This window comes from Fusarium redolens (assembly GCF_020744475.1).
Source record: "Fusarium redolens strain MPI-CAGE-AT-0023 chromosome Unknown BKA55scaffold_13, whole genome shotgun sequence".
Taxonomy (NCBI): domain Eukaryota; kingdom Fungi; phylum Ascomycota; class Sordariomycetes; order Hypocreales; family Nectriaceae; genus Fusarium; species Fusarium redolens.
In genome coordinates this window covers 805,097-831,031 of record NW_025763676.1, presented here as the reverse complement: position 1 = coordinate 831,031, position 25,935 = coordinate 805,097, and the positions used below count along the sequence as shown (strand labels likewise).

General features: G+C 48.8%; 9 protein-coding genes and 1 non-coding gene across 10 annotated transcripts; 5 read left to right on the top strand and 5 right to left on the bottom strand.

Annotated features, from left to right (window-relative positions):
- Positions 1 to 932: 932 nt before the first annotated feature.
- BKA55DRAFT_t221 lies at positions 933 to 1,004 on the top strand. Its single transcript has one exon. It is a non-coding gene; the product is annotated as a tRNA-Asp (tRNA).
- Positions 1,005 to 1,481: 477 nt separating this feature from the next.
- Positions 1,482 to 2,616, bottom strand: BKA55DRAFT_576138 (uncharacterized protein). Its single transcript, XM_046193459.1, has one exon. The coding sequence runs from the start codon at positions 2,232 to 2,234 to the stop codon at positions 1,641 to 1,643; it is 594 nt and encodes a 197-aa protein (XP_046046479.1). The 5' UTR covers positions 2,235 to 2,616; the 3' UTR covers positions 1,482 to 1,640.
- A 1,075-nt stretch (positions 2,617 to 3,691) lies between these two features.
- Positions 3,692 to 5,043, top strand: BKA55DRAFT_542263 (uncharacterized protein; the record flags this gene model as incomplete). Its single annotated transcript, XM_046190468.1, has 2 exons — positions 3,692 to 3,720; positions 3,834 to 5,043. 2 exons carry the CDS (start codon positions 3,692 to 3,694, stop codon positions 5,041 to 5,043), a joined length of 1,239 nt encoding a protein of 412 aa, XP_046046478.1.
- Positions 5,044 to 5,443: 400 nt separating this feature from the next.
- BKA55DRAFT_576137 (uncharacterized protein) lies at positions 5,444 to 6,181 on the top strand. The gene has a single exon (XM_046193458.1). It carries the CDS (start codon positions 5,555 to 5,557, stop codon positions 5,945 to 5,947), a length of 393 nt encoding a protein of 130 aa, XP_046046477.1. The 5' UTR covers positions 5,444 to 5,554; the 3' UTR covers positions 5,948 to 6,181.
- A 1,290-nt stretch (positions 6,182 to 7,471) lies between these two features.
- On the bottom strand, positions 7,472 to 8,861 carry BKA55DRAFT_518613 (translation machinery-associated protein 20; the record flags this gene model as incomplete). The annotated part of the gene is made up of 3 exons (XM_046188283.1): positions 7,472 to 8,065; positions 8,565 to 8,690; positions 8,751 to 8,861. The coding sequence occupies 3 exons, from the start codon at positions 8,859 to 8,861 to the stop codon at positions 7,472 to 7,474; spliced, it is 831 nt and encodes a 276-aa protein (XP_046046476.1).
- Positions 8,862 to 11,106: 2,245 nt separating this feature from the next.
- Positions 11,107 to 11,925, top strand: BKA55DRAFT_517937 (uncharacterized protein; the record flags this gene model as incomplete). Its single annotated transcript, XM_046188228.1, has 1 exon — positions 11,107 to 11,925. One exon carries the CDS (start codon positions 11,107 to 11,109, stop codon positions 11,923 to 11,925), a length of 819 nt encoding a protein of 272 aa, XP_046046475.1.
- A 1,236-nt stretch (positions 11,926 to 13,161) lies between these two features.
- On the bottom strand, positions 13,162 to 16,668 carry BKA55DRAFT_517881 (salt tolerance down-regulator-domain-containing protein; the record flags this gene model as incomplete). Its single annotated transcript, XM_046188222.1, has 1 exon — positions 13,162 to 16,668. The coding sequence occupies one exon, from the start codon at positions 16,666 to 16,668 to the stop codon at positions 13,162 to 13,164; it is 3,507 nt and encodes a 1,168-aa protein (XP_046046474.1).
- A 4,403-nt stretch (positions 16,669 to 21,071) lies between these two features.
- Positions 21,072 to 21,974, top strand: BKA55DRAFT_596335 (ras family protein; the record flags this gene model as incomplete). The annotated part of the gene is made up of 4 exons (XM_046195930.1): positions 21,072 to 21,103; positions 21,210 to 21,309; positions 21,422 to 21,613; positions 21,684 to 21,974. The coding sequence occupies 4 exons, from the start codon at positions 21,072 to 21,074 to the stop codon at positions 21,972 to 21,974; spliced, it is 615 nt and encodes a 204-aa protein (XP_046046473.1).
- A 1,034-nt stretch (positions 21,975 to 23,008) lies between these two features.
- BKA55DRAFT_576124 (uncharacterized protein) lies at positions 23,009 to 24,036 on the bottom strand. Its single transcript, XM_046193457.1, has one exon. It carries the CDS (start codon positions 23,692 to 23,694, stop codon positions 23,143 to 23,145), a length of 552 nt encoding a protein of 183 aa, XP_046046472.1. The 5' UTR covers positions 23,695 to 24,036; the 3' UTR covers positions 23,009 to 23,142.
- BKA55DRAFT_596333 (uncharacterized protein) lies at positions 23,849 to 25,417 on the bottom strand (the record flags this gene model as incomplete). Its single annotated transcript, XM_046195929.1, has 3 exons — positions 23,849 to 24,061; positions 24,275 to 25,284; positions 25,345 to 25,417. 3 exons carry the CDS (start codon positions 25,415 to 25,417, stop codon positions 23,849 to 23,851), a joined length of 1,296 nt encoding a protein of 431 aa, XP_046046471.1.
- Positions 25,418 to 25,935: the final 518 nt, after the last annotated feature.

Below are 25,935 nucleotides of genomic sequence, written 5' to 3'. Positions count from 1 at the left end.
GGAAACTTTGATGAGGAACTCCAGAAGTGTAGATATTCGAGCCCCTGCTTAATGGCTACTTACGTTCTTTGGCTTCGTCCGTTTTGGTCGAGATGGCTCATGTAGTAGAAGACTCGGGACCGCGCTTGCTGTTCAAACTGATTCTTCAGGATCCATCAGCCTCCTGCTGGATCATGCAGCGCTCCTGTGTATTGTGATCATTGCTGGTTTTCGAAAACAGTCGGTTTCTCGGTGTGCAGGTCATGGAACATCCGGTGCGTCCATATCGGCTCGAGGCGGCGTGGGCTTCTTCGTGGTTGTGGATGCAGAATATGCTCAAGGAGGTGGACGGCAGTTGATTTGCCGCTTCTTTCTTTAAATCAAGCAGGGCAGCAGAGAATCAGTGGAACTCATAGCTTTGCGCAGTTGGCGTTTGGAACCCAGTTCAAGAGCAAATAGAATAGCTCAAGAAGCCCTTACTATTGATACACATGCTTATCCTCAGAAGAATTCGGTCTCAAGATATCGAGGGGCTCAAGGTAGACGGGAGACGCAGTTTCGTGTGTGTTGAGTGACGTTGAGCTGACTGTGCAAAATTTTGCGACCAGGAAGAGAAGTCAAGGGAAGCAACCGTCATTTGCTGGCGTTTGATCGTCGGGCTTAAGGAGGCGGATTTCCCAGATAGTTTAAGCTGCCAAGGAGAGTGTGAACAATTGGTAGAAAAGAAGGGGTCTGCCGATGATACATGTCCATGTGCAGGCGGGTCAACACCAGATCCCGATTGCAAGTGTCCCGGACTGAGATTTCACGAACCACTTATGACTCGATCGATTTGAGCAAACATCCCTTGTGTGACAATTGTCTGGTCAAATTCTGTCGCTGGAAGCCTCGTGAATATAGTGCCTGTGAGCTCGCTCCCTACCACAACCCACTACAACAGGTTAAACCTGTTATCTTCCGTAGTATAGTGGTCAGTATGCAAGCTTGTCACGCTTGAGACCCGGGTTCAATTCCCGGCGGGAGAGATCCAGCCACCTGTGATACACAGGCGATCAATTTTTTGCCTTTCTCGTCATCAATTGCTATGTTAGGGACATTTTGATCTGGTCGATCGATTGCTGACGGTATTCACTTTTTGCAGCTGTTTCTGGTTGTTGGCTCTAAACTTGGAGCAGTGACAACAGGTCTTGGCGTGCGTCGCTGGGGTATGCTTCCAGGGTCTAGCTGCGCTAATTACAGTTAGCAGATCGCAATGATCGACATTCATGCATTGGAAGCTTGGTAAGTCTTGAATCAGGAGTCTTCGTTCTGCAGTCATTCTGTTTGTCATGAGCTGCAAGTGCCATAAAGGCGGTCAATTGGATACACTGCGATTTGTTTGTTTTTACTTGACAAACAGATGAAAGAAGTGTTGTAGCGCTATCGGTGTCTGGACACGGATTGTAGACCGACGGTCACTCTCGTGGAAGACATCACATACAATGGCAATTGGCGAATGTGTGACAGAAACAAATAAGTATTGAGTATGTACTCTATCCAGGTTCTATGACCCAATCAAAACGCTATTATAATGAATAACTTGTCATCCTCTAAACCCAATGACCTCAACCAAGAGGTTATGCAAAAATATGTGCTAGAAACATTCCATCATGAACCAGAATTTACTCGCTGGGCTCGATAGCAGTGTAGAGGCAGCCAACGGGCTTCTCAACCTTGGCGGCCTTGACGGAGAAGGGAACACAGTTCTTGTTACCGCCGGGGTTGTCGATGCTGTTGTAGACCCAGACAGACCAAGAGGTCTTCTCGAGGTTGTCGCCGTTGGGGCAGGCGACGAAGCTGGCACCGTCGAAGGTGAGGATGCCGTTCTTGTCGATCTTCCAGCCCTTGCGCTGGCCGTTGCGGGGCATGGGCTGAGCACCAGTGGTGTAGCCTAACTTGCCCTGGCCCATGCCGGAGAGGTCGACGTAGGCCTGCTGGCGAGGGTTGCCAGTAGAGTAGAGCCAGAGCTCGTCGCCGTAGAGCTGGAAGGTGGCCTCGTTGGTCTTGACACCACGGTCACAGCTGGCGCCCTGCTTCTTGAGCTTCAGCTCGAAGGACTCCTTGGAGGCCTGGAGGTAGTTGAAGTGGACGGGGCTGGCGGAGCGGAGGGCGAGACCTTGGAAGTAGGTGGTCTTGGGAGTGCTGCTGGCCTTGGGGGCAGCAGAGACGAGGCCAGCGGCGACGAGGGGAGTGATGAGAAGAGCCTTGATCTGCATGATGGCGGTTGTTGTGTTGGTGTCGGTTGTTTAAGGTGGTTGAGTGTTGATTGGGTTGAGGTTGTGAGTGTGAGTGATGAGTGAGTGAGATAATGTCGAAAAAGAAGATAAGGTCCATAGTCTTATATACATATTCTCTTCCCTTGTTGCTCTTCATCTCGCATCGTCATAGCTAAGGATCGTCTTCGGTAGTTGCCTCAATAACGGGCTCTAAGCCCCAGCCCAGTCCGAGGAATACGAGGTATCTCCACAGTCCACTGCAACTCAACAATTATCTCCCTGAAATAACCCACTGTACCCCATAACTGGAGGAATAATGCATTGAGAGCTCAGGCGGTCGAGCCGAACGACCCAGGTCCAGGCCCCAGAAGCGTTGTTGAACATGGCTAAAATTGTGGGGTCAGGCCAGCCACGCTAGGGATAACGGCAGCCCAAGCAAGCCACCCGTGACCAAAGCCCAACCCCAGGCATTGAGCTGCTGAAGCTCTCTCTAAAATTAGCAACATCCAGCCTTTCTAGAACCTGTCGTTCGATGCCGAGGCACTTCATCTCATCCTAGCTAATGTGTGGACCCTCTGTGCTTGGCTACAGACGTCATAGTCTCGATTCCCAACGCCCAAGCTAAGCTAAACTGACCATTTACAATGGCATTGGCATTGAACTTGTCTCTGAGCCATCGCCACAAATGGAGCTGCTCGTAAATGCGAGCTTTTTCATGCAGAGACACGTTGGCCAAGAGCGATATTTCAGGTGAAATAATACATCTGCTGATTGATGCCGAGTTCCGCTATTCTGTTCATAAAATTCGGAAAAGTTTCTTCTTTAGGGGGCGGAAGTCTACCCGGAAATAATGGCCTATGCTAAGACTCTAGGTTAGGAGCAGGAATATTCCGTCATGATCAGAGTCTGCCAAGATCAAGACCCATAGAATATTATCTCAACATGGAATGTTCCTCGCAGAAATGTATCTATTTGTGGCTGAGCATGAATAGGAGAATATCAATTTCTCCGCTCCAGTGACGGCGAATAATATGCAGGTCAAAAATACCATATATCGTGGAAATACAAGGACGTTGGCAGTGGGCCATCGCCAGTTTCAGCTATAGTGCCCCAGATTAAGAAGTCCTCCTGATCTGCAAAAACAAACGAGATTGGACGGAATAATACGAGTTCCAGTGCTGATCAACCCGTATTCAACGACAACAGTTAACATGACGTTGTCACCATCTGATATCATTGACTGTTTTCATTTTTATGTGAAGTGACAATTAAGTTTTAACCGTTGCAGCAATTCAATGACAGACACTCATCCTTCAATTCGAGCAGAATGATGCTGCTAAAGTTGTTGCTAGCTAGTGTTGATCCGACAATAAGTGTCGTGGCTGGTGGATATAGTTGCAATTTTGCTAGGATAGTCTCGCTATACTGAAGCGTAATCAACATAGTCAAACACAACCATGCTTTGTTCGAGAATAACTCGCACGACGTACATAGATCATATTCCAATTTCATACCAACCCTGCCCTCAGCATACAAAACTATCAAAGTCACATCCTGAGACGACATTGAGAGGCTGTACCCTCTACTCCTCTTGTATAGTGCCGATCCAGCAGAAGTAAACTCGTTACATGAGATCATCATCTACACAACCCCTTGGCCGAATTTTTATTCTTGCTTTCACAATGAGGATGATCTACGCTCAGGCGGTGGCGAAGACTTACACCCAAAGCGCGCCAATCGTGGGGTAGACCACGATGCACTCAATTTTCTAAATAGGCACGTTACATCTCTTGGCATTGGAGATCAGTTGTCACAGTCGATCACTGAGGCTTTGGAATGGAAGAAGAGACATTGGTTGGGGCAGGTTCCGGACAATGCAAGGGACTTTGATGATAACGAGCGTCGGTTTGCCGCTGCCGCGCTCGTCATCCTCTTCTCTCTTTGTGAAAAGCTATCTACCATCCGTATAGCTGATTTCCCTACTCTTTCTAGGGAATATTTACTCAGGAACAACTATGGTCGAGTTGGTCGCCCTGGATTGCAACAACTTAAAACTGTTGAGTTCGTCAAAGAAAGTTCCTTGGATATCAGATCGTATGAAGATGTTGACCTTCTTGAGTATATTCGATGCTTCGGTAAGCTTCCACTAATGAAGACTCTAAATATGGGGGGCGTCGCTGAGTATGAAATTAACGGTTTGATTGCACCCGGGACATCCAGCATAAAGAATATACATCTAAGCCACGCCGAGGTCTCCGGCTCAACACTGTGCATGATCGTCAGTGCTCCCAAGGCTCTTGAAACGCTCAAGATCTCTGTTGGTGGGCTGTGGCAGCGAGATCCAGGACGGTATAGTATGAGACCCAAAGAGCTGGGGAAGAGTCTCCTTCAGCACAGGAATACTTTAAAAGTGCTTGAGCTCGACATGTCAGAGTTTGATTACACAGAAGGCAAAAATTGGGAGGACGATTGGATGGAGGGTCTTGAGCAAAGAAGCGACGAATACTTCCAGCTCGACAGGAAGTCAAATAACATCCCCTTCTGGTTGAAAGACATACCTGATGATCGTGTCTATGGATCAACCATTGGTTCTTTACACGATTTCAAATCAACAACTCACCTCAGCATTGGCATCAGTGCTCTTCTCGGCCCGTTAGATGACTCTGGAGAACCCCCGTGCCGGTTAATCGATGCTCTGCCTCCTAACCTAGAATATCCGTGTCTCTATGGATATGTCAAACGAGAGAATTGCAAAATTGATAACCACATTGAAGAGCTTCTACAGCAGGAAAGGATGTGCCTCTATTGACAGAATTCCATGGAGTGACCAAGACAGTCCCGGGGGTTGCTAATGTCTACTCAGGCTATGAATTGAAACCTGAAGATGAGCTTTGTCAATGGCCAGAAAGGGATTTTGAGTGGATTTAAGTAAAGTAAATCATGAGAAATATTCAAGTTTCGATCAACAGCCAGTCAAGAAACGAGCGACTTGTTTTCGTATAGATGGGTTGTGCCTCACTTACACGATGTTTCTTGCGCAGCAACACGAATATCTTCATTACACTTAGCAATGATTCAGCCTACCATTAAATAATGAAAACAATTTACCTTCGAGTTGACATGAGGTGGACATAGACTATGTCCTAGTTGCAGACTAACTGAATGAGGTATATGCGTAAGCATACTCCATAGATCCTTATCTCGCTCAACTACAATTAAACTTCTCAACCTCGAATATTCACATACTCTCAGGGCTCCTGATTGGATACCTAAATCTACTAAGCTTTTAAAACAATAGCTGCATTGTGCCAGAAGCAAATATGACAACATTCTCATCCATTCCCTCCTACATCCTTGGCGGCGCCTGCGTCAGCCGCGGGATAATGGCTCTCCTCTCACCACGAAAAGAGTACAGTCACGTTGGTCTTCTTCTCGAACCCAGCAAAACCAACACTGAAGGCGGTTCTGTTTCACCTCTTATGTACTTCAAGGGTCTTCGTGAGATATCATACGGTCTTACGTTGATGGCGTTGCAATATCAGAACAACGAGAGCGCCGTGACGACGTTTTCAGCAATTTTGTCGATTGTGAGACTTGGTGACGGTTTGGTTGTTTGGATGAATGGGGGTGGTGAGCTGAGATATAAAGCTGCTGGCCATTGGGTTACAGGACTAGGGTTTGTCGGATGGGTGATTTGGAGATGGAGCTACTAGAGCGCCAGAGATGGATATGAAATCATAGGCCGGAAGGAGTGGACATATATTGGTCCAGAAGGTTAGAAACATGAGAAGGTTCATAGACACGGTCAAGCTCCCCACTCCTCGGAACATAAATTAGGATGTACTGTGTCTCATATACATTCTTTCTCAAGCTGTGAACACTCCCCAACATTTCTGGCGGATGATGTGCTACAACCATCGAAAATACATTCATAGAATCACTAAAGCTCCTTAATCTTCGTATGAAAAATGTATTTAGTTTTTGCCTTTCAGCGTAGCTGTGGACTGAGAAACAATCCCAAACCTTACACGACAGGATTCACAGGAACGCCACTAACTCGAGCTCAAGCACATCTGCGCACCCATTTCAGGAATCAAGCGTCAAGACCTCAACCAGAACAAACTTGTAGCTATATCAAGTCCAGACCGAGGTTCATTCGGTTTGTAGATGCGATATGGGGCGACGTCAAACGCTCAAAAACGGAAGACCTGGGCATGAGTTGCATAATACTGGGACCAAAGCTGTAAAATGATTTTGAGATACAGTCTGTAACACTTCTACACATATAACTGAGATTTTATTCTGTTTTATTTCGATCGAGAGGGCCATCTGTAAACATTTGGAGGCTGATAATCGGCCTTCAGCTGCCAGTGGCTCAACTTAAATGCAGCCAGTCTGTCACTTTCCCAGCCTCAAGGAGCAAGAAAACTTCTGACCTTGAGGTGAGATGACAAAAAACACTAGTCTAAGATTCACTAAAACTACACTAAACTTCCCCAAGTCTTTTTGTCAATTAGAATAGACGTCTTGAGTTTTCTTGCCTCCCCTAGCCCAGGTAATCAGCAGCTTTTCCTCCAGGCTCGTTCCCTCGTTTAATTCAAAGAATTGATCGAGATTGCATACGGAAGGTCTTTTCTTTCGTATTATTCGAGACATGGTCGTTGTAAATGAGGTCGATATAGCTGTAGGTCGCATGCGAGGGATGTCCCATGGAGTGATGAGAGCCGACAGCCACGCGACGGCAGATCGATTTGTGTTTCTTGCTGCATACGTAAAATACTGTTTATAGCGAAGCACTGGAGGACATTGGCGTGTAAGTGAGTTCTCCACAACCAGGGAAGGGAACGGCCTTGCTTCGTTCTTCACCGGTCGCATTGAGATGCGATATTAACAGTAGGTCTGGACTAACAGAAGCAGACTAGCTTACCCTCTAGACATTTCCTACTAGAAGAGCAATTCTCTGTAGATTCTATCAGTCGTAGAGTCTCACCTTGTGGTCGCGCGACAGGTAATGGCCGGTCGACAGTGCAAAGTTCCCACGTTCCATACGAATGACGCACTCAATCATTGCCAAAACCCGGATGTATACCAGTCTATTTACGACTTTTTTTCGTTTTCCAGAATACATTTAAACCAGTCATGATCATCTCGGTCATGTCTCTCTGCTTTGAATTGTGCTCTCCCTTGTTCATTGGTATCACATAACCCTACTCCGATCCCCAACACCAAACCACATTTTACTCAGTGCTCAAGTTCCACAATCCATCGCCCAAGTAATGCGCGTCCTCAATCACGGGTCCCTTGCCCTTGGCCTTGACCTCCTTGGTTCCCACGACGAGTGTTCCCACTGCGCATGCCTCCTCCTTGCCCTCAGCTATGACGACCACAGGCTCACCCTTGACAAGCTCTCTGCTCCATCGGCCCTCCTCGTCCATCTTCTGATCCATCTCCTTGCCCTCTTGTAGACCCTCGGGAGCACCATCGGCGGGGAGTCTGCCTCCTGGGGAAGTCAAGCCAGGGGCCATGAGGGTAGCGCCCGAGAGGACGAAGCGAATGGCACCACGGTCTATGCGAATGCAAGGGAACGCTTGAGGGAAGCGGTGTACGAGACGAAGGTGAGGAACGAGGATGCCAGTGAGATCCTGTTGGTAGAAGAGAGGTGTCGAGTCAAGAACGTAGAGGGTGTTGCGGTCGGTCAGCTTCATGCTTGAGAGGGAGGCCTTTTTAGGCAGGATCTCGTCGATATAGGAGTTGAGGAGAGGGTATGTGTCGAGGAGGCCCTGGCGAAGGGAGCGCTGGACGGATGATTTGAGCTTTTGCTTCGGTGAGCCCTGGATTCTGGTCAGGGTTAGATGAGAGCTTTGAGAGGTTTCATGGTGAGGGTAATGTACTCTTTCTTGAACATTGTGGCGATTTAACGGCAGTGCCGAGATAGATGCGATGCTGAAGTTGAACAAGGAGGACTGAATGTTAATAAAAAGAGAGTATTAAGTGTAGAGTAGCTGGGCTTGTCGGGTCGTATCGTGTCTTGGTGGGGTGCTCTTGGTATGGAAAAGTCAAGTTGACGAGTGCCCCGCGGCGTCGGTGGCGGGGTAAATCTCGAGATGCAATAAACAGAGGCACAGCAGAAAGTCTCCAGAAAACATCACAATACCACGCCATCACAATTAATGACCACAATGGACATATTATAAGGGAAATCCATGATCCTGTTATTCTCTTACGCCTTCGCCATTGTAAGCGAATCCTGTTTCCATCCTTATCGTACATTAACAATGCCCCTCCACCAAAAGGAGGGGTCAACCAAGCACCACCAGATCAGCCCTTGACGACATGTGAAACAGTTCCGTCATCCTTGAGGTGAACATTGAGTCTGTCCTCCTTGAAGTCCTTTGTGACCATCATTCCTGGCTCGATGATGCGTGTCTCCTGGGGGAGGTCTCGCTTAGCAAAGACCTGTAGGTCACCGTTAGCAACGTGTTTATACAGCATAAAGAAGTTCCGTGGAGAACATACAGTCTCGGTCGATGCCTCTTCGTCGGAAAGCTTCTTGCCGACGAGCTTGTTCTGCCATTCCTCGGCCTTATCGCCGGATGTTGAGTTGATACCAGGAACGACAAGAGGCATGATGGGCGTTGTATTTGTTTTATGTGAGAGTAGAAGATGGTTCAATAGATGTAGTGACTATACGTTGTAAAGAAAAGAAGAATAAGGTGTTGGTTGCTTGTGTTCCTTTTATACTCAAAGCTTGCGTGCAATCATTGCATTACATACGAGGCAAAAGCAGGAAGCTCACGCCAAAGTTGATGACGTAGACTCACATGGCTAACCTCCAGATTCAGTTCGATTGGCTACGCGTCGGTTACTCAAGGGACAAAACATGACGTGCGTGTGAAAGAGGGGGGACGTTTATATCGATCAAGATCTCGGGCATATCAATGCTAATGTTATTTGCTGGTGAAATGATTTACAAGTGATGTGTCTTGGCATTAGAATTATGCTTTTCTGTCAATCTCAGGTACAGAGGGCACTGACCACTACAAATGCTGCTCGGCATTTTCAGCCCCTGAACATCACCTGTATCTTTAGCGAGTTATGGCTGATTCGGTACATCCCCATGAGATAACACCATGAAGACGGAGAATATCAGGATGGTCTGTTTACGGGTATAAGGTTTGACAGAATACAGAATAAAGAATCTCTTAAAGTATGATGAGATTGAATCCTTGTTAGCTATGCTCATGCCTAAGCTTTACAGCATTGATCGCTAGACCCTAAGCTCATGATGATACCGATATGGAGATTATTTAAGACTTGAGCCTCATAATACTTGTAGGGCAATGTACAGTCATGTGATATTCCTTCTTCCTTTTTCTCTCACGTCTGCTTCGCCATCTAGTATTGAGGTGCAGGTGTTTGATGGCGTCGGGATGAGCGACAGGGTCCATTTCAGCTGCATAACGCCTATGGATACATGTAAGCAGAGCCAAAGGCAGAGTAAGCTCAAGGCTGTTGACCGCTTATAAGACATCCCTTCTCATTCCTTCTATAGATTGATTTCCTCACTGTATATCGAGACGTTCTTACTCATGGTTATGTCAATTGTTTGTCAAACACATGGCAATTCAAATATGGGCAAAATGAAGGTCACTCTCCTTCACCCCACAACCGTCGTCGCACCAAATGTCCAAAACTTGGCGTCGATTGGTCGCTGCACCGCCATCCTTGCCAACTTGGCTGTTATCCGCTCTTTCAGCCACTTCAATCAGCGCTTGCGGGAAGACATGGCAAGGCTTGGGCTTACGTAGTATGGGCAAGGAGAGTCCGAGAGTAGATTGAAGTTTCAGCATGTCAGCAGTAATATCGTTCAATTTTTATCTACAGTAACAATTTCTTGTGATACTTGGTGAGTCTTTACTATAGATTAGGTTGTTCTTATAGTAATGTGCGTAAACATGTCTTGATTCTCTTTGTTGATGTTTGACTTTGTCTTGAATCCAACTCAGCCCAGCTCCATTGCTGGCTAGCGGGTTTAGCTAAGTTCCCACCTGTGATCCTGCATCATCAGCAAAGTATCAGCACCAGCATCAGCATCAGCATCAGCCGTCACGGCGGGCATGCATTGGCATGGATATTGATGAGACCAGTCCTCGATGGGCCTGACAACTATGCACATACAGACATTACCACTCTGAATAGTCAACAATACCACAGTTCTGCACCCAAAACTTCACAGAACAATCACAGCCCTAACATCTGCAAAACAAAGACCAAGGCAAGGACCCTCAATCTCTTCTCATGTCCTATCCCCTTTCAGGTTTAGTCGATTGTGGCTCAAGTCCTCTCACCCCCGTCTAGAAAGGATCCGTCTCCTCATCTCCCCTTTTTTTAGCACAAGCAACCCTCTAAAGATCCCCATAATAATAATAACAGCCCGTAACACTTTGCTGCCAGCTTGCCAGTGGCCAGTAAGCCCAGCCAGCCCAAAGGCCGCCTCATATCCCCTGCCTCTCTCTCACTGCCTCTGCCTCTTTTTTTGCTCCATTTCCAAGGACCCTCACCCAGAGAAACCAAGGTTCAGCCCAAAAAGAAACGGACGGATAATCCCTTCCATTTCCCATCCCATTCGCTTCGTTTCGCTTGCTCCCTCTCCTTGTTTCTTCCTCTTTTTTTCCCTATCATTCCCCATCGTAACCACCAAACAAATCCACCCTCCCCCAAATTCATCCTCTCCCCTTTTTGGATTGAGCGTGTCTTGGTTTCAAGCGCTCAATTCGTATTCGACAACAGAAATTACAGAGCTTGCTGGGCATCCTCTCGATCGAAACCTAATCTCGAAAACAATAACGAAAAACCGTTGAACCCGTTCATCATGCGCTTCTCAACCGCCATTCTCTTCGCTGGCAATGCCCTTGCCGCTGTCCAGCAAGAGTGTCTCGCCAACCACCACGAGGACCTCGCTGCCTTTGCTGACTGTGCCAACAAGGGCGCTCTCTCCTACTGCCTTTCCAACCTCAAGGAGACCGACGAGGCCGCCCTCAAGACCTGCTACACCTCTGCCGGTTGTTCCTCCGAGGCCGCCGCCAAGGAGGCTCACTACACCTTCGAGCGATGCTCCGAACTCGCCAAGGCCGGTGAGCTCAAGAAGCGCTTCAACGCCGCTCCCATGCCAGCTATTATCCCCCGCGTCGAAGCCGCCGCTGCCATTACCGACGGCCCCAAGGCCACTGGTGAGCTCAAGAAGCGTGCCGATACCTCGAGAGGAACCGACTGCTACACCACCTTCAAGAAGAAGACCGAGCAGTGCGATCTCGAGACCGTCTCGGATAAGACCAAGACCGCCACTTGTTACAGCACCGAGATCAACACCAGCTCGTGCCGCGACGAGGTCCTCTGCACAACCGATTCCTCCTCCGATGATATTTGCATGACCAAGCGAGAGATGGACACCGCTGGTATCATCATCGCCATCGTATTCGCTGCTTCAGCCGCTCTTATGCTCGGCTACCTCACCTTCATGTGCTGCCGCGACCGCAAGGAGCAGAAGCGTCTCGTCGCAAAGTCTGAGGCTGTCGCCCTGGCCCGTGCCGCCACAAAGAAGCAGCGCGCTGCTCAGCGCCAGCCCCTCATCCGCAACGCCTCTGGCCAATCCGCCCCCGGCGCCGGCAACCCCTTCCAGGACCGAATCTAGGCGGATCGGTCTCGTCGAGGGAGGGCTATGGGAACGAGGCAGCTTCAGCCAGTGTCCGAAGAGTATTTGTTTCAAAACTGAGCTCTTCGGCTCTCCATGGAGCTGCCTGTTCCCAAGCACTCGCCATCTCTTTATAATGCCTGTGTGATTGCCAGCGCGGGGAAAATATCCAAGGATTGAAAATCTTCAAGGCCGAGGATGACGTGTTTTTTGATACCTTGATATCAGGCCCGGAGGGAAACAAACCTTACATGACATGTTTGAGTATTTTGGAGCAATGGGAAAGGATAAAGTCTGCAACTTTGGTGCGCGAATGTTTCTATTCATCTACCTTATGAAATGGGGACGGTCACAGCTAGACGTTGAATTAAAGTATTACGTGTGCTTCCATCCGGCCTCTCGCATGTCGTTCATGTAGCTTTCCACAAAAATGGTCCCACGCGGCACATACTCGCACCTGTTGAGATGAGAGTTGTAACGATTAAAAGTTTATGGCGAACACAAGCCACTGACATTGGCAAGAGAAACGGCCAGATTTAGTTGGTAATTCAAGGCTAATTATTACGAGCCGTCCTGGGGTCGGTTGTGTGGCACTTTATCACAAATCATCGTCACGATCGTCATTTATTTTCACAGGCCAACTACATGCATTGTAAGGAACCAGTCAAGGCTGATGATGCTTATGATCCGCTGCTTGAACAAGACTCTTTCATTGAGATCAGCGCTTTTTTACGCTGTTCAGATTTCCTCGTCGCTTCCCTCCAACTGCAACATTTGGCAGCAAATCGCACCTGGGTATCCATGTAAGATCTTCCTCTCGACTATTGGTAACACGCTGGGCCAAAGTTCCTAGAATTGGATCCGAATATACCTTCACCCGGAGGAGGTGAGCTAACGCTTTGGGTTTGGACGTCTTCCATTTGATGAACAATGCCAGAATTTCATGCCCTCCGCTCATGCTGTTCCAGTGGGCCAGTCTGCCATATTGGGACTCACCCTGAATCATTTGGTTTGTGATCCAGTGACTGAAGGGTCGAAACGATCATCAGATACGTTTGACGAACCCCTTAGGTGGAAAGACGACCTCCCTCTTTTGTGACCTCCGAGTAAGGTGATAAGCTGATCACAATTTGCAGAAGGTTCGGGACCCAGAGGGGTGCTATCTCGCACCAAATCTCTGACAGACAAGGAATTACGGCTAGTTTGTCGGCTCGTCTTACGCTGCTGAGACTCTTCCTATATTCCCCCTCGCAGAGTTGCTTGACCAGCCACTGGGCTACCAATCTCACCTGGGGCGCCGACTGCCCGATAAAACCCATCGTTTAGATCGGGTTCCCATCGGACGGTATGGCTGAAACCTCCACTATTCTGTCGGATAACTAACGTACCGCCTCCATTATTGGGGTTTCCTTCGGTGTCGCACAGATTAACGAGAACAGCTTCTGAGATATTGTCGCCTGACAGTGCCTCAATTCTTGACTTCAGAATTGAGAGGTCGATATAACCTTCTTGGTCACCCGAGCCAGCGAGTTCCTGGCAAGCCTGGCAGAGCATTGCGCGAAGTTGGGGGAAGCTAGGGTGTGATGAGGTGCGAAGAGAGTTGATTGCAGGAACAGGAGACATGCCAAAGCCAGGAGGCGCACTCGGTGCGCCCCAGACAGGATTGTTGAGCCCTGGAGGAGGCAAAGGATGTCCACCAACACCAGGAGGGCCCCACGGGTTGGGAGCCAGCGGAAACGCTGAAGGCAAGAAGGGACTTGTGGTATAATCAGGCCTCGGTCCAGGTGGTTGGTTTCGCACCCCCATAATCCCTTCAACTTCGAGCGGCTCGTCATCTTCCAAGAGAGCTCGACTACCCAGATGTGCAGTTTCATCTTCCTTGTCGTCAGATGAGCGGCCAAGATTTATGCTTCCAGGGCGCCCAATAGGAGCAGGGCGCCCAATAGGTTGCGCTGGAGTTGGCGGCGTGTCAAACTGGAATGAACTTTGGCGATGATGCGTTGATGGAGGTATATCCGTCGGTATCGGGAATCCATTTATGTCAAATTGATCGACTCCTGGCTGCGAGAACCCTGGCGGTATCGGTAAGGGGAATCCACGTCCAGCCGGCCCGTTCATACCAGGAGGGGGCATCATTGCACCAGGACCATGCCTAAACGCTGAAAAGCCATCCTGTGACATGCGATTAGGGAATCCTGGTGGGGCCGGGTGGTGGTGTAATCCTGGAGGCGGATGCATTCCCATAGGAGGTATCTGGAAAGGAGATTGACCTGGCAGTCTCGGTTGTCCGTTTGTTGGAGATACTGAGTGAGAATGCTGTGTACTTGCACTTCCGTGGCGCTGGCCAATTAGACCAGGGCTTATGATGGGTGTCATAGAATGAGGCGAAGGGTTTTGGCTTGTAGATGAAGCTGTAGCGGATTGCGCTGCACTGTCTTGCTGTGAGAGGGTCCGAGGTCTTATTGGAGTCGGTGCCTTGGACATCACAGGAGTGGCGACTGGAATCTTCGGGGAGGCGTAGCTTGCAGGATTCGACGGTTGTTGTGGAAGAGCTGCCGGAATGGGTACCGGGTGCTGTGAACCACGCTTCGGGATTTGGATTGGTTGTGATGGGTGACTTGCCGCCTTCTGAGCAGCCGCCTTCTCCTCCTTCAACTTCTCCTTAGCTTCTCGAGCTGCTTGAGCATCCTTTTGGGCTTTGGCAGCACGAGCTTCTTTGTCCCGCTTGTCACGCTCTTGCTTGTCCTTCCGTTCCTGCGCCTCGCGCTCTTTCTCCTCCTTTTCTCTCTGTCGCTGTTCTTCCCTGAGCTTCTTTTCCTTTTCCTTGGCTTCGCGGGCCTTTCGGTCTTGTTCGGATCGCTCCTGAGCTCGACGTTGTCTCTCTGCTTCCTTGCGCAAGCGAGCTTCTTCATCGGCCTTCTTCTGCGCCTCCTTTAGCTTTCGTTTCTCTTCGGCCCTGGCTTTCTGTTCAGCAACCCGTTGCCTCTCAGCTTCTAGCCGAGCAGCGTCTGCAGCAGCCTTCTCCGCCTCTTTACGCGCTTTCTCCTCAGCCAGTGCTTGCTTCTTCTGTGCAGCCCTGTCCTTCTTCTTCTGTGCGTCTTTGGCTTTCTTAGCTTTCTTCAACTCGGATTCTCGATCTTCGGCCTCAAGCTCTTCTAACAGCCTCTGTTGGCGCTCCTTGGCGACTTTCTCCTTGTACGCTGAGAGAACCCTTTGTTCGAACATGCGGGCGGCGAATATCTGGAACATGCGTCGACCTTCCTCCATTCGTTGCTCCTCCGTCATTTGGTCCTGGCAGCAACACTCAGTATGGGACTGGGATGGTATCACAGAGGGGTTTGAGTATACCTCTTCCTCCTCATACTCCTCATCCTGACTATCATCAAAGTCATCTTCCTCGTCCTCGTCTTCGTCGTATTCGTCTTCTTCAGGAGGAGGATGATTATGAGGATTGGAGTATGAGCCATTAGGGTGACCGTAGCCCCGTGAGAAGTGTTCGCGGGCGTCTTCTTCCCTTGCCATCCTACGTTCGGCAAGCTGTTCCATCATTTCGATGAACCGCTTGCCGTCGTTTTTCAGGAGGTCATCCGCCACGGTGAGAATACCACCTAAGTCCATGTTACCATATCTGCGGAGAAGTGAATCAAGAAGCTGCGTACCCTTGACTTGGAGGCTGTTGCCAAACGTCAAGAAATCGGCGACGTCCCGTTCATGTGAGTTTTGATATTCTTCGGGAGGTTCGTCGTCGCTGTAATCATCGTCCTCCACTTCGTCTTCGCTGTAAACCTCCTCCAGCTCGTCCTCGTCTTCATCGTCTCCCACATGTTCGACTATTCGACCGCGCGATGGCGGGCGGTTGGCATAACTTGATGGCAGACCCCGGGGCGGTCTTAGAGCGAAATCTCGAGCTGATGGCAGCATGGGCGGCCCCTCGCCTTGGTTTGCGAATTGTTCAAGCTCCAGGTAGTAGGCATCGTAGAGGCCTTCCAGTTCTTCCTCAATCGCATTCCGCTTTCGTCCGCACACAGTGCAGCTGCATGTATGCTTCTGTTGCTCCTTCATCTTCTTCAGAACAGCATCCTTCTCGACTTTGACCAAGGATTTCCGCTCGTCTTCGCCCAATCCAAGCCAGAACGCTTTTATGCGTTCGCGCTCTTCTTGATTGCTAGTACTCCATATCTTATCGCGTGACATTCCAGGGCCTTGCGACAAGTTCGATTGGGGCTCAGATTCAAGAGTTTCGGGGACTGGTGATGCAGGATCGGCATTTCCTCCCTTCTTCTTCTTCTTTCGATTCTTCTTCGATTTGGAATCCGAAGGGGGGTGCCCGTTTGTATTTGGGCCTGTTAATTCGCTCGCCAGGATATACTCGTGTTCATCGTCGCTTTCGACCTCTTCGTGGTCAGCGGGACCACGGCCTGACGTAGAACCTGTGCCTGCACCACTACTCGCAACATTGTTGGTATGTCCATTCGCAGCTTGCTGAGCGGCTTTCAAAGCAGCCTTCTGTCTACGCTTCTGCTTCTTGCGGTTGACTGTTGGAGCAGGGTCATTGTCGGGGTTGGAAACCTCTAGTGGGGGGCCACTGGCTTTAGCAGTTGTGGGGGTCGAAGGCAGTGAAGACTCAGAGGTAGCGCCCTTAGGTACGGTGATAAACTTCGAGCCATCCTTGTTGGTGTATTTTGCCGTATTTCGTGGCGATACCGGAGTTTGGGCGGCCGGTCTTTGGTTATTGGCCGGCATCGTAGGTTACGGGAGCAAAGCAGTCGAGGGCATGAAGATGCTGTGCGCGACACGTGTCTGTCGATGGGAGGACGGTGTATGAGGAATATGGTTCTGTAATACGCGAGAGCGTGTCAGCTTAGAAGCGGAGGGTATCGCGCGTGTCAAAACGGTGAAGTCGTGGTCGTTAGGCGGTTGCGGGCACGTTGCAAGTGGAGGGTCTCTGGGGGCGGCTCAAAATGAGGCACTCACAGTCGGAGAGCGAGCGGCCAAGTTCAGGGTTAGGTCAGCGATGACGCCTGCGGGGAAGGGGCCCAATGGGTAGATTGTTATTGCTGCTGTTATAAAATCGAGAGTGCAGTCGGAGGGTTTTATAGATACTTCGGATTGAAGATAAAAGAGTGCGGAAATGTCGTAACGTTCTTTGTCTGGTGTTGCTTGATGCTTCAAGGCTCAAGGCTCAAACAAGATGGGACGGTAGAAGTCACTCTTTGGTGGAGTTGCATAGCACCTGTACTTTCTCATGCAGCCGAACCTGCCCAGCGACACTGTGATGTGGTCAGGCACGCATCTGATTGACGGGATGTGCCCCGCTATTCCCCTAGCCTGGTGTAGCCTGGTGTGATCTTGCACGTGATGTTGAGATCTGGCGATTTGGTTTGTTTGTGCCTTGGTGAGGGTGGGGTTACAAACAGCAACCTTGATGTCAACGTCACTCGTCTGGGGGCTACCCTGAACCTGGGGTTGAAGCAACAGAGACAATCAATTCTTTGTTTGGCAATCATTGAAGACTCAATTCGCCTATTGTTTATTTCTCAACCAAAGGCAGCATCATTATCTCTTATCTGTTACTCAATTGTGCATCAAAGGTTTCCAGGGTATGCGTAACAAAACAATCGTGAAGTGCATCTGATAAGCATCACTTTAGTCTCGTGACTCAAAATACTCCAGGACTTAGCCAAACTCCTGGTCCTAACTTCTTTGCAAAGTCCTAACATTGGTTAAGCAAATCAGTATTTCAATCTTATGACAACACTGTAACAGGGACCAATGCTTGTTTGCCAAACGGACTACGGCTTGGTTATTAACGGTGGGAAAACACCCGTTCCGTCTTTGCGAGACGATCAATACTCCATAGACATGACCTTACCGGGGAGTCACCAAGGCAGATCACTATCAGAAGAAACAGGCCCGAATTAGGATCTTCATATCCCATGCCGATGTGCAGAGCAAATTTGACCACCAAACTCGTCATCCACAGGCACCACGATGGCTGCCGACGCCGTGTAACATGGAACATGGCTCAACACAATCGCGCAAGAACCACATGAAAACCTCATAGACTCGACTCTATCTCTCATTTTAACAGCTGGATGAGACCGTGTGGAACGAAACTACAACATACATCTCGGCGCGCAAACCCATGTGTGTGACAGGATACCAAATTGAGACGATGCCGTGTTGCCCCTTGTCTATGCATGTTGCAAACGACGGAGGACAGCATCGACGGGAGAGGACGACGCAACATGTTTCGGCTATTTGTCCATACATGGACGAAAGATTCTCAAATGCTGAAATCTGCCCGTACAAACGCCGCCTGGAGTACCACTCACATTGAATCAGAGGTGATCGGAAGGGTAAACGGATGCGATCTCTGCCCACCAGACGAAGGGAATATGCAGGTAAGACTCAAGCAGCCATCAAGACGCTGACAGCTATGCATGCATTATTGAGACGAAGGATCGTGGCATCACCTACAAACACCACCGCAGCCTTGTAGGGCAGTGAGTTTATCGCCTACTGTGACATCGGCCACGAGGCATCGTTGTTGCATTCGACGTAAGCAGACAAAGACAGTGAGACGGGCCAACTAGCTCATCGGGTATGCCCGTACAGTATGCTGTCATGACGGATCCACGCAGGTGAGAATTGAAATTTTTCTACACTAACGTCAGAGAGGAAAACAACCTTGGAGGGGCGTTTGCAGACATACGAACGTCAGCAATGCGGACCGCCGGCGCAACTCACAAACACCGAAATCCTTCTCACGGAATCCATATTCTCATGTTAGCGTGAGGGAGCCAAGAAGATGGAGCGCATTAACGGGATCATCCGCAAAATGGTCGAGTTGATCTCATCCAATGCCCTCAGTAGCATAGCATGAAGTCTTGAGACACGAGCCAGGGTTCAGTTTCTATTTCTATTTCTAGGGGACTTTTCCATCATCGCTGCACAACAGACAATAAGCGTCAGTGCTGAAGCAGTAGTTCGTCCTGCCCCTTGGTTTCTAGGGCTCCAGGGCTGATTTGGTTCCTGTTTTTAGCTTACCGGCTGGCGGATGTGGGTTAGGCTGCACAGCCTCAAATGGCGGCGGCCATGCATTGTTGCATCCCAGCGATGGGATTGGCTGGCATGACGAGCATCTCAGAGTCCAATATTTAATCCTCCGAGTAAAGACAAGGGCACTTTTGATGTGGATCTGTTGATATGCTTGTCTAGATCTGAATTCTGTCGTTACTGTCGTATTGAGGGACACCTTAGCCCTGTCGTTTATGGAAGCTATCGATGTAGAAACAGAACACAGACAGCTAATTCGTTGAAGGAGACATGAGCATTGAAGATGACAGAACGGTCCGTGAGTTTGGCTCGGCTTGGCGGATTTGAGTTGAGCTGAGAGGCTCCATGACGACGAAACTCTCCACTGACTTCTGTTTACCTAATTGAATCTCCAGTGACGATTTATGACGGACACCGAAGCGGAACGGCACTGCAATTTTGTTTCCAACCGACCCAGAAATGGTTATTCATATTCTTTCCACTGAGCTGGTACACAGCGGAGAATGTCACAATTAACCGAGCTGGCTTCAATTCGATTACTTGTTTTGGATATACAGTTGTGGATGCTCCGCCACAGGGGGGCTTGCTGTTTGCTGCAAGTCCATCAACTCATGATGGGATAGGCTATGCTAATCAGATGCTGCTGAAGCTTCGTAGTCAAAATGTCAGAAGATGCCGCTGTAACGATCCATTCTCCGACACATATCATGTACCTTAATCCATGTCGATCAACAACCACAGACTTGTCGTAGCATTCAACAAGAAGCAACTCATGCTGTAGAAGCTCACTTTGTGATAATGCGCAGTCCACTCAAGCAGCCCAGCTGTCACAGAACCCGTACTAGAGAACTTTCAGGGCTGTCGTCCTCCACTAGACCTCACCTCACCCTCAGCTAAAAAAGGTCCCCCGGACCCGCTTTCTACGTCGAGGCTCCACATGCCCGTCCAGGGGAGCATCTCAGTACAGTAAGTACAGTGCAGTCCATGGAAACGCGGGCTCTCCACCATCACCGATGCGACCACCGTCGCCGTCGTAAACAAGCCCGGCTATTCCAACAATAGAAAAGAGGCTGCCTCTCTAGCTTTAGATCTACTAGCCATAGTATAACTTAACACGCTTGGAGATATCTTTAATTGGTATCAGATTATCGATCTATTCATTCCTTAACATCTTGAATGACTCGTTTCATCTTTTCTACACAATCTTCAAGAATCTGATGCATATCAGCCCAGCCCAATCCGCCTCAGCTCCATTTTAGACTGAGGCTAAAGAAACCGGTCTGACAAAAAAAGCACAGCACCATCTCACTACAGTCCTTCACTGTCCTATCATCTCGGTCAATCAATCATCAGTCCTGTCCGTCAGTCTTCGGCTCGTATTCCCAACCCGTTCAACATCATTCTTTTATCTTCTCTCTTATTTCTCGACTATTCTATTCTTTGAAGAACTTGTTCATCCAACCAGTTCCCTGGAACTCGCTTCGTCCCAGCAATTACTTTAACCATTAAAAACGCCCTCATCTCACTACGCAAATACAGCAGAGCACTGCACACACACCCTGGCGGCTGAACCGTATACTAGCACCGTATTTACGTACTGCCTGCACCTGGCCCGGCTTGTCCTGACCTGGCTGGTTCCATTTGGGCCTGTCCTCCTCGCTCCACGTCCGCGCGCTCATTCAGGTCCGGCCGTCCCTTGTTACTTTACTCACCCATCCAACGATCCTCTTACCAAAAAGTCCGTTGGCAAAAAAAAATAAGGGGTCCTATCCCAGATCTCGACGACATTTCTCTGACCGAACCGACTTTAATCTCCAATTAACCATCATCACCTTCATATCACTCAATCCAGGCCTATCCAATCCCTTTCGGCTTAGCTTAGCTTGTTCCTGTTGTTATCACTGCGACGACGCCCTCTTGATCGCTGTAGCTCGTTGCTCTTCCACCCATAATCAATCGACGGCAACGATTAACCGACGCATCACCCAGATCTGGGGCCCGTAGCAGACTCCGGATCCGATTCCCTACTACGATTAGTCTCGAAACGTCATCATCACGCAGCCTCGAGGCCATATAACTCAATCATCATGAGCGCAAATCCTACCAACGTTATCCGCAGGTACGACTTCATCGCGCTCCCAAGCACGCTTCCCACCAAGCCTACAACAATACTTCTCCCTGCCTCACCAATCATGACATACTCAAGATATTTGATGATCAATCAGATCACTAACGACGTACCGTAGGAAGTTGGTCATTATCGGTGATGGTGCCTGCGGCAAGACCAGTTTGCTGAGCGTATTTACGCTAGGTTACTTTCCTACAGTGAGTCCTTCAAATCTGCATATCGTCATCAAACCTTGCTAACCTTCTTATAGCATTATGTGAGCCTCGACCGAAACCCCTATGCGACGACGAATATTGACCTCGTATATAGATCCCCACAGTCTTTGAGAACTATGTGACAGATTGTAGAGTAGACGGCAAGTCCGTCCAGCTTGCTCTATGGGATACCGCCGGCCAAGAAGACTACGAACGATTACGACCGCTCGCCTACTCAAAAGCCCACGTCATCCTGATAGGATTTTCCGTCGACACCCCAGATTCCCTCGACAACGTTAAGCACAAGGTACGGCCCCTTCGGCATGCGCTCTGCGCTTAGTGATGAACCCTGGAAAGCTGACGTGTTTCTCTTGCAGTGGATTGAGGAAGCCACCCGCCTGTGCACCGGTGTTCCCATTATTCTCGTTGGTCTTAAGAAGGATCTTCGAGAGGATCCCGTCGCGATCGAAGAAATGCGCAAGAAGTCGATGCGTTTTGTGTCTGAACATGATGGAGAGGCAATCGCTCGGGAAATTGGCGCAAAGCGATATCTAGAATGCTCCAGCTTGAGCGGCGAAGGCGTCGACGACGTGTTTGAGGCTGCCACTCGTGCTGCTCTGCTGACCTTTGAGAAGGGCGAGGGCGGCGGTTGCTGTGTTGTACTGTAAACCGTCAGCCATGCGCCTACGAACGAACCAGCATCCACACCACCTGGATACGCTCACATACAATACCAGGGACAACTTGTAGTTGGTCCCAGGTCTATCTTTAAACGATCGACACCAGCTCGCCTCGGACGCACTATCAAGACACTTCAGACATCTGGAGACGAGTGTAGAATTTTGGATCATCAGGGAATCAATTTAGGATATAGAGGATTTATTGCTCGGCGCCCCAGGAGGACAACTTCCTTTTTTATACTTTACACTCGCTCACTCACAAAACTCATCATCACGGAATTGAAGCTAAAGGCAGCATCACATTTCGGCGTTTCGGCCGACCCGATCATATTTACTATCTATCTATTCCGCATGCCGACATCCTCACTTATCACGTTTCCTTCCTGGCGTTGTTATTCAACAGACAATCAACATGCAAAGACTCGCTCATTGAGTCTTCTCAGACACAACAAAGTGACTACCGTCCAGCCATACGCATCTACTCACCATTTTCCTTATGATCCGGAACTACATTTTGGACCTGTTTCGATTACTGGTCATTACATCTGACCTGACACTCTTAATATCTGAGCGGAACTGCAGAAACATCTTTTATATACTTGGCATCCTGAGGAGAGACAAAAAACGGAGAGGGGCAAGGGTGCATGGGCAGAAAGAAGGACAATTGCATGATTTGGTTCGAGCGGGTTAAGATACGCATATTCACTCTCTGTATTAATAATTGGAACAGCGGCATAGAATTGGCTTTGTCGAGCGTTGGAAAGATGAGAGTGAATCAATGACATGGATTAAGATGACGGGAGATTGGTGCTGTCGTTTACGGACCTGATACTTAATGAGAGTGATGATCTTTGCACTTAATGTGGTTCATACATAACTACCTTTCACGACGTCTTTGAAAGGATTGAGTGGCCTCAGGGGGCAAGTAAACTTAGGATCTCTATCCTAAGTGATGAAGAGACTCAGGAAAATTTATTGTGAACTTAGGAGGCCTCTAGATCAGTTATTTTCATCACTTAGGATAAACGTCCTATGTTTTCTTGCCTCGGCTTAATGGGAATCGTAAACATTGGCTTTCTAACCACTATCGTTCGACAGCTGCCTTATCATACATACAGTACACTTTTTTCTAAATACATTTTTTGTAAACCATGCTTTAGTCGCTGTTCCTCTTCCAGTCGTGGTTCCATGCGTTCTTAGCTGGGTGGTCTGTTTGGTAACGCGCATACTCAATGGGAATTGCGTCAAGACCCCAGACACCCTTCTTTTCCATAGCAACACGGTACAGGTAGCCCTCGTCTCTGTTTCCGGGTCCAACTGTTTTGCGCAGCTCTTCACAGGCATTGTACATGCCGCTGAAGATGCGAGAGCGTTCCTGCTCAGTTGCTAGATGCTGCTGTCGACGGTATAGCTGCCAAGCGCGGTGAATAGTCCAGTGGCGGAGGTATCGAAGACGGGCCATTCGTAGAGGAGGGGGAGCGGGAGAGAACATATTTTGGCGGAGCGTGCGGATGCGGTAGAAGTTTTCGGATTTCGGGGCTGCGTGCTTTCGACGAGGAGGGACCTTGCCAGCATTGGGGCTCTTCGGCGCGGCCTTGGGAGGTGTGCGAGCAAGCATATTTGCTGTGGTAGAGAAAAGACGAGTCGTTTGCGTCGTAGAAGCAGGCTGGCGGGTAAAGAGCCCGCGGAGAGAGAATATTGAAGACATCGTAAGGTTTGGTGGTGCGAAGCAGGCGGGGAGGGCTCAAGTTGTTGACCAAGACATAAATATTCAGGACAATCGTATTGCAACAATGATGTAATCCAACTAAATTTCGACAAGAGCTGGCGGTAATGCTCGTTCGGCGGTTCGATTTCTCGTCTCAACTCTGTGCAGGGAATGGCGCATTCAACTGTACTTGGACTTGTCTGCTTTGCTCGGCTATTTCGTGGGCCTGACGAACTTTTTGCTGAATCAATTGAGCGTACGGTTCGAGTGCAGCTCGACAGTCTGTCAATCGGGGCAAATTATACTCGACACTTGGGTTGTAACAGTCGTTGTCGAAGGCTGGTAGACTGTAGAGGGTCCAGATGTCCTGCACGAGGAAATTGTTAGCTTGATTTGGGTCGGATTAATATTTGACCGCGTCTAGCCCAAACCCAAGTCCAACTTCAACTCAGACTTTAAAGGTTTGTCTAAAAAGATGATTGATTGAAGTTCCTCAAATCATTGCCTGACTTCAGGCTCAGATTGGATTCCCGATACGAGTAGCGCTGGAATGAAGAGCCTTGGAAGGTTGGAAACTTACCATTTCATGAGACTGATTTTCGTAGATAAAGAGATCTTGGCGATTCTCACCATAAAACTTCCCCCAGGCCATGACTTCCAGCTGAGATTCCCAGAAGCCTGCAAGTTCTGGCAGTGATAGACCAGTGGCAGCTCTGAGAAGGTTCTCTAGTTCCTGCGAATGAGCACTTCCGTTGATTCCAGGCGCATCTTTGAGTTGAAATGTAAGCCACGCAAGCTCTTGGGTCACTGCATGATTCGCAATGCTGTTCTTGGTGTCTTGGCTAGGAAACACGAAACTGCTTTCGAGTGAACAAGAATTCCAATCTGCCAAGATGGGTCCGAACATATCAAGACCTATCATCTTTCTTTGGCGTACGAAGTCTAGTCTTGGGTATTTGGCTTTGTGACCTCTGCCGACGTACAGCTGAATCGTGCTGATGAATAAATCCGAGGCTGGCTTCCAGAGGGATTCGAGGCGTAGCTTGTGCTCATAGAAGCTTCGAGGGACTTGACCTTCGAATATGAAATTCATGGCGTCCGAGGTGTTCGTTCTTTCAGTGAGTGGTAAGGGGTTCATGTATCGGAAAATAAAGGTTCCAGGGGGGTATCCGAGAAAATACCTACCACGACACATGAACGGGAACTGAATGACTCGGAAGTGCTCAAGATGATCCCATATCATGGCTGTTACCTGCCTCGCTATTTCCAACACTTGATTGTTGGTGGGAACGACCCTAGGATCAACCAATTGGTTTTCCGAAGTAGCTTGCATTGTATGCATGAGCTTTGGCCAGGCTGTATTATATATTTCTTTGCGGTTTTCCCTAAGAGCGTTGCGCACCTCTTCTGTCAAGCTGTCGACTGGTATCTGTTTTGCGTCAAGTAGATCGAAGCATGCCTGGTAATACGTTTGATCGACCACACTCTGGTCGACCCTTTCTTTGAGATGATTCTCAATACTCCTATATCGCTGCTCTTCGGGCTCTACTTTCATGGTCCAGACGAAGAAGTTGTGAGCGCGAAAAAACACTAGGTTGTTATACGGAGCCGTGAGGCCCTCGCAGTAAATACAAGCGTCCGGATGCTGACGGCTTCCTCGGGGGCGACCACTTCCCCCGGGGCGACCAAGACCGGCCTTTCGAGATCCCCGAGGTCCGACCATCTGGATAGAATGTTAGACACAAAGATAGAATAGAGTATTCAGGTATACATACTGTGGTGTAAGAAGGGATAAAAATGAGCGGGAATAAAAAGACTTGGATGAGAAAGAAGAAGTCCAAAGGAAATGGGGAAGTGTGAGGAAAATCAAAACAGTGAGAAGGAAGGAAGGAACAGGGTGCTTTTATTAAGATATAAGGGATCAGTTTTAACTTTGAGGTCTCTTTGAGAGAATTTACAAACTTCTGAATACTAAAGTTAGCTAACCTTACCTAAGGGAGCAAGAAAGCTTCTAACTTCTATTCTAAATGATAAAAAGACTGGGATAAGTTTAGTATACACTTGGGCAAATTAATATAGATTTAGCAGACCTTTAGACCAATCTTTTTGGCATCTTGATTTACCATGAGAAGTTTTCTTGCTCCCTCAGGGCCACCCTTGACCAAAGGGATGTTAAAATAAAAAACAGTATTGATTGGCTCTTCAACTTGATCAGAGTCGAAAGTTAGAAGAAGTCACGTT

Excerpts from the sequence above, each read along its gene's own strand:
- BKA55DRAFT_576138 (XM_046193459.1), bottom strand. The coding sequence starts at position 2,234 with ATGCAGATCAAGGCTCTTCTCATCACTCCCCTCGTCGCCGCTGGCCTC.
- BKA55DRAFT_576137 (XM_046193458.1), top strand. The coding sequence starts at position 5,555 with ATGACAACATTCTCATCCATTCCCTCCTACATCCTTGGCGGCGCCTGC.
- BKA55DRAFT_576124 (XM_046193457.1), bottom strand. The coding sequence starts at position 23,694 with ATGTCTTCAATATTCTCTCTCCGCGGGCTCTTTACCCGCCAGCCTGCT.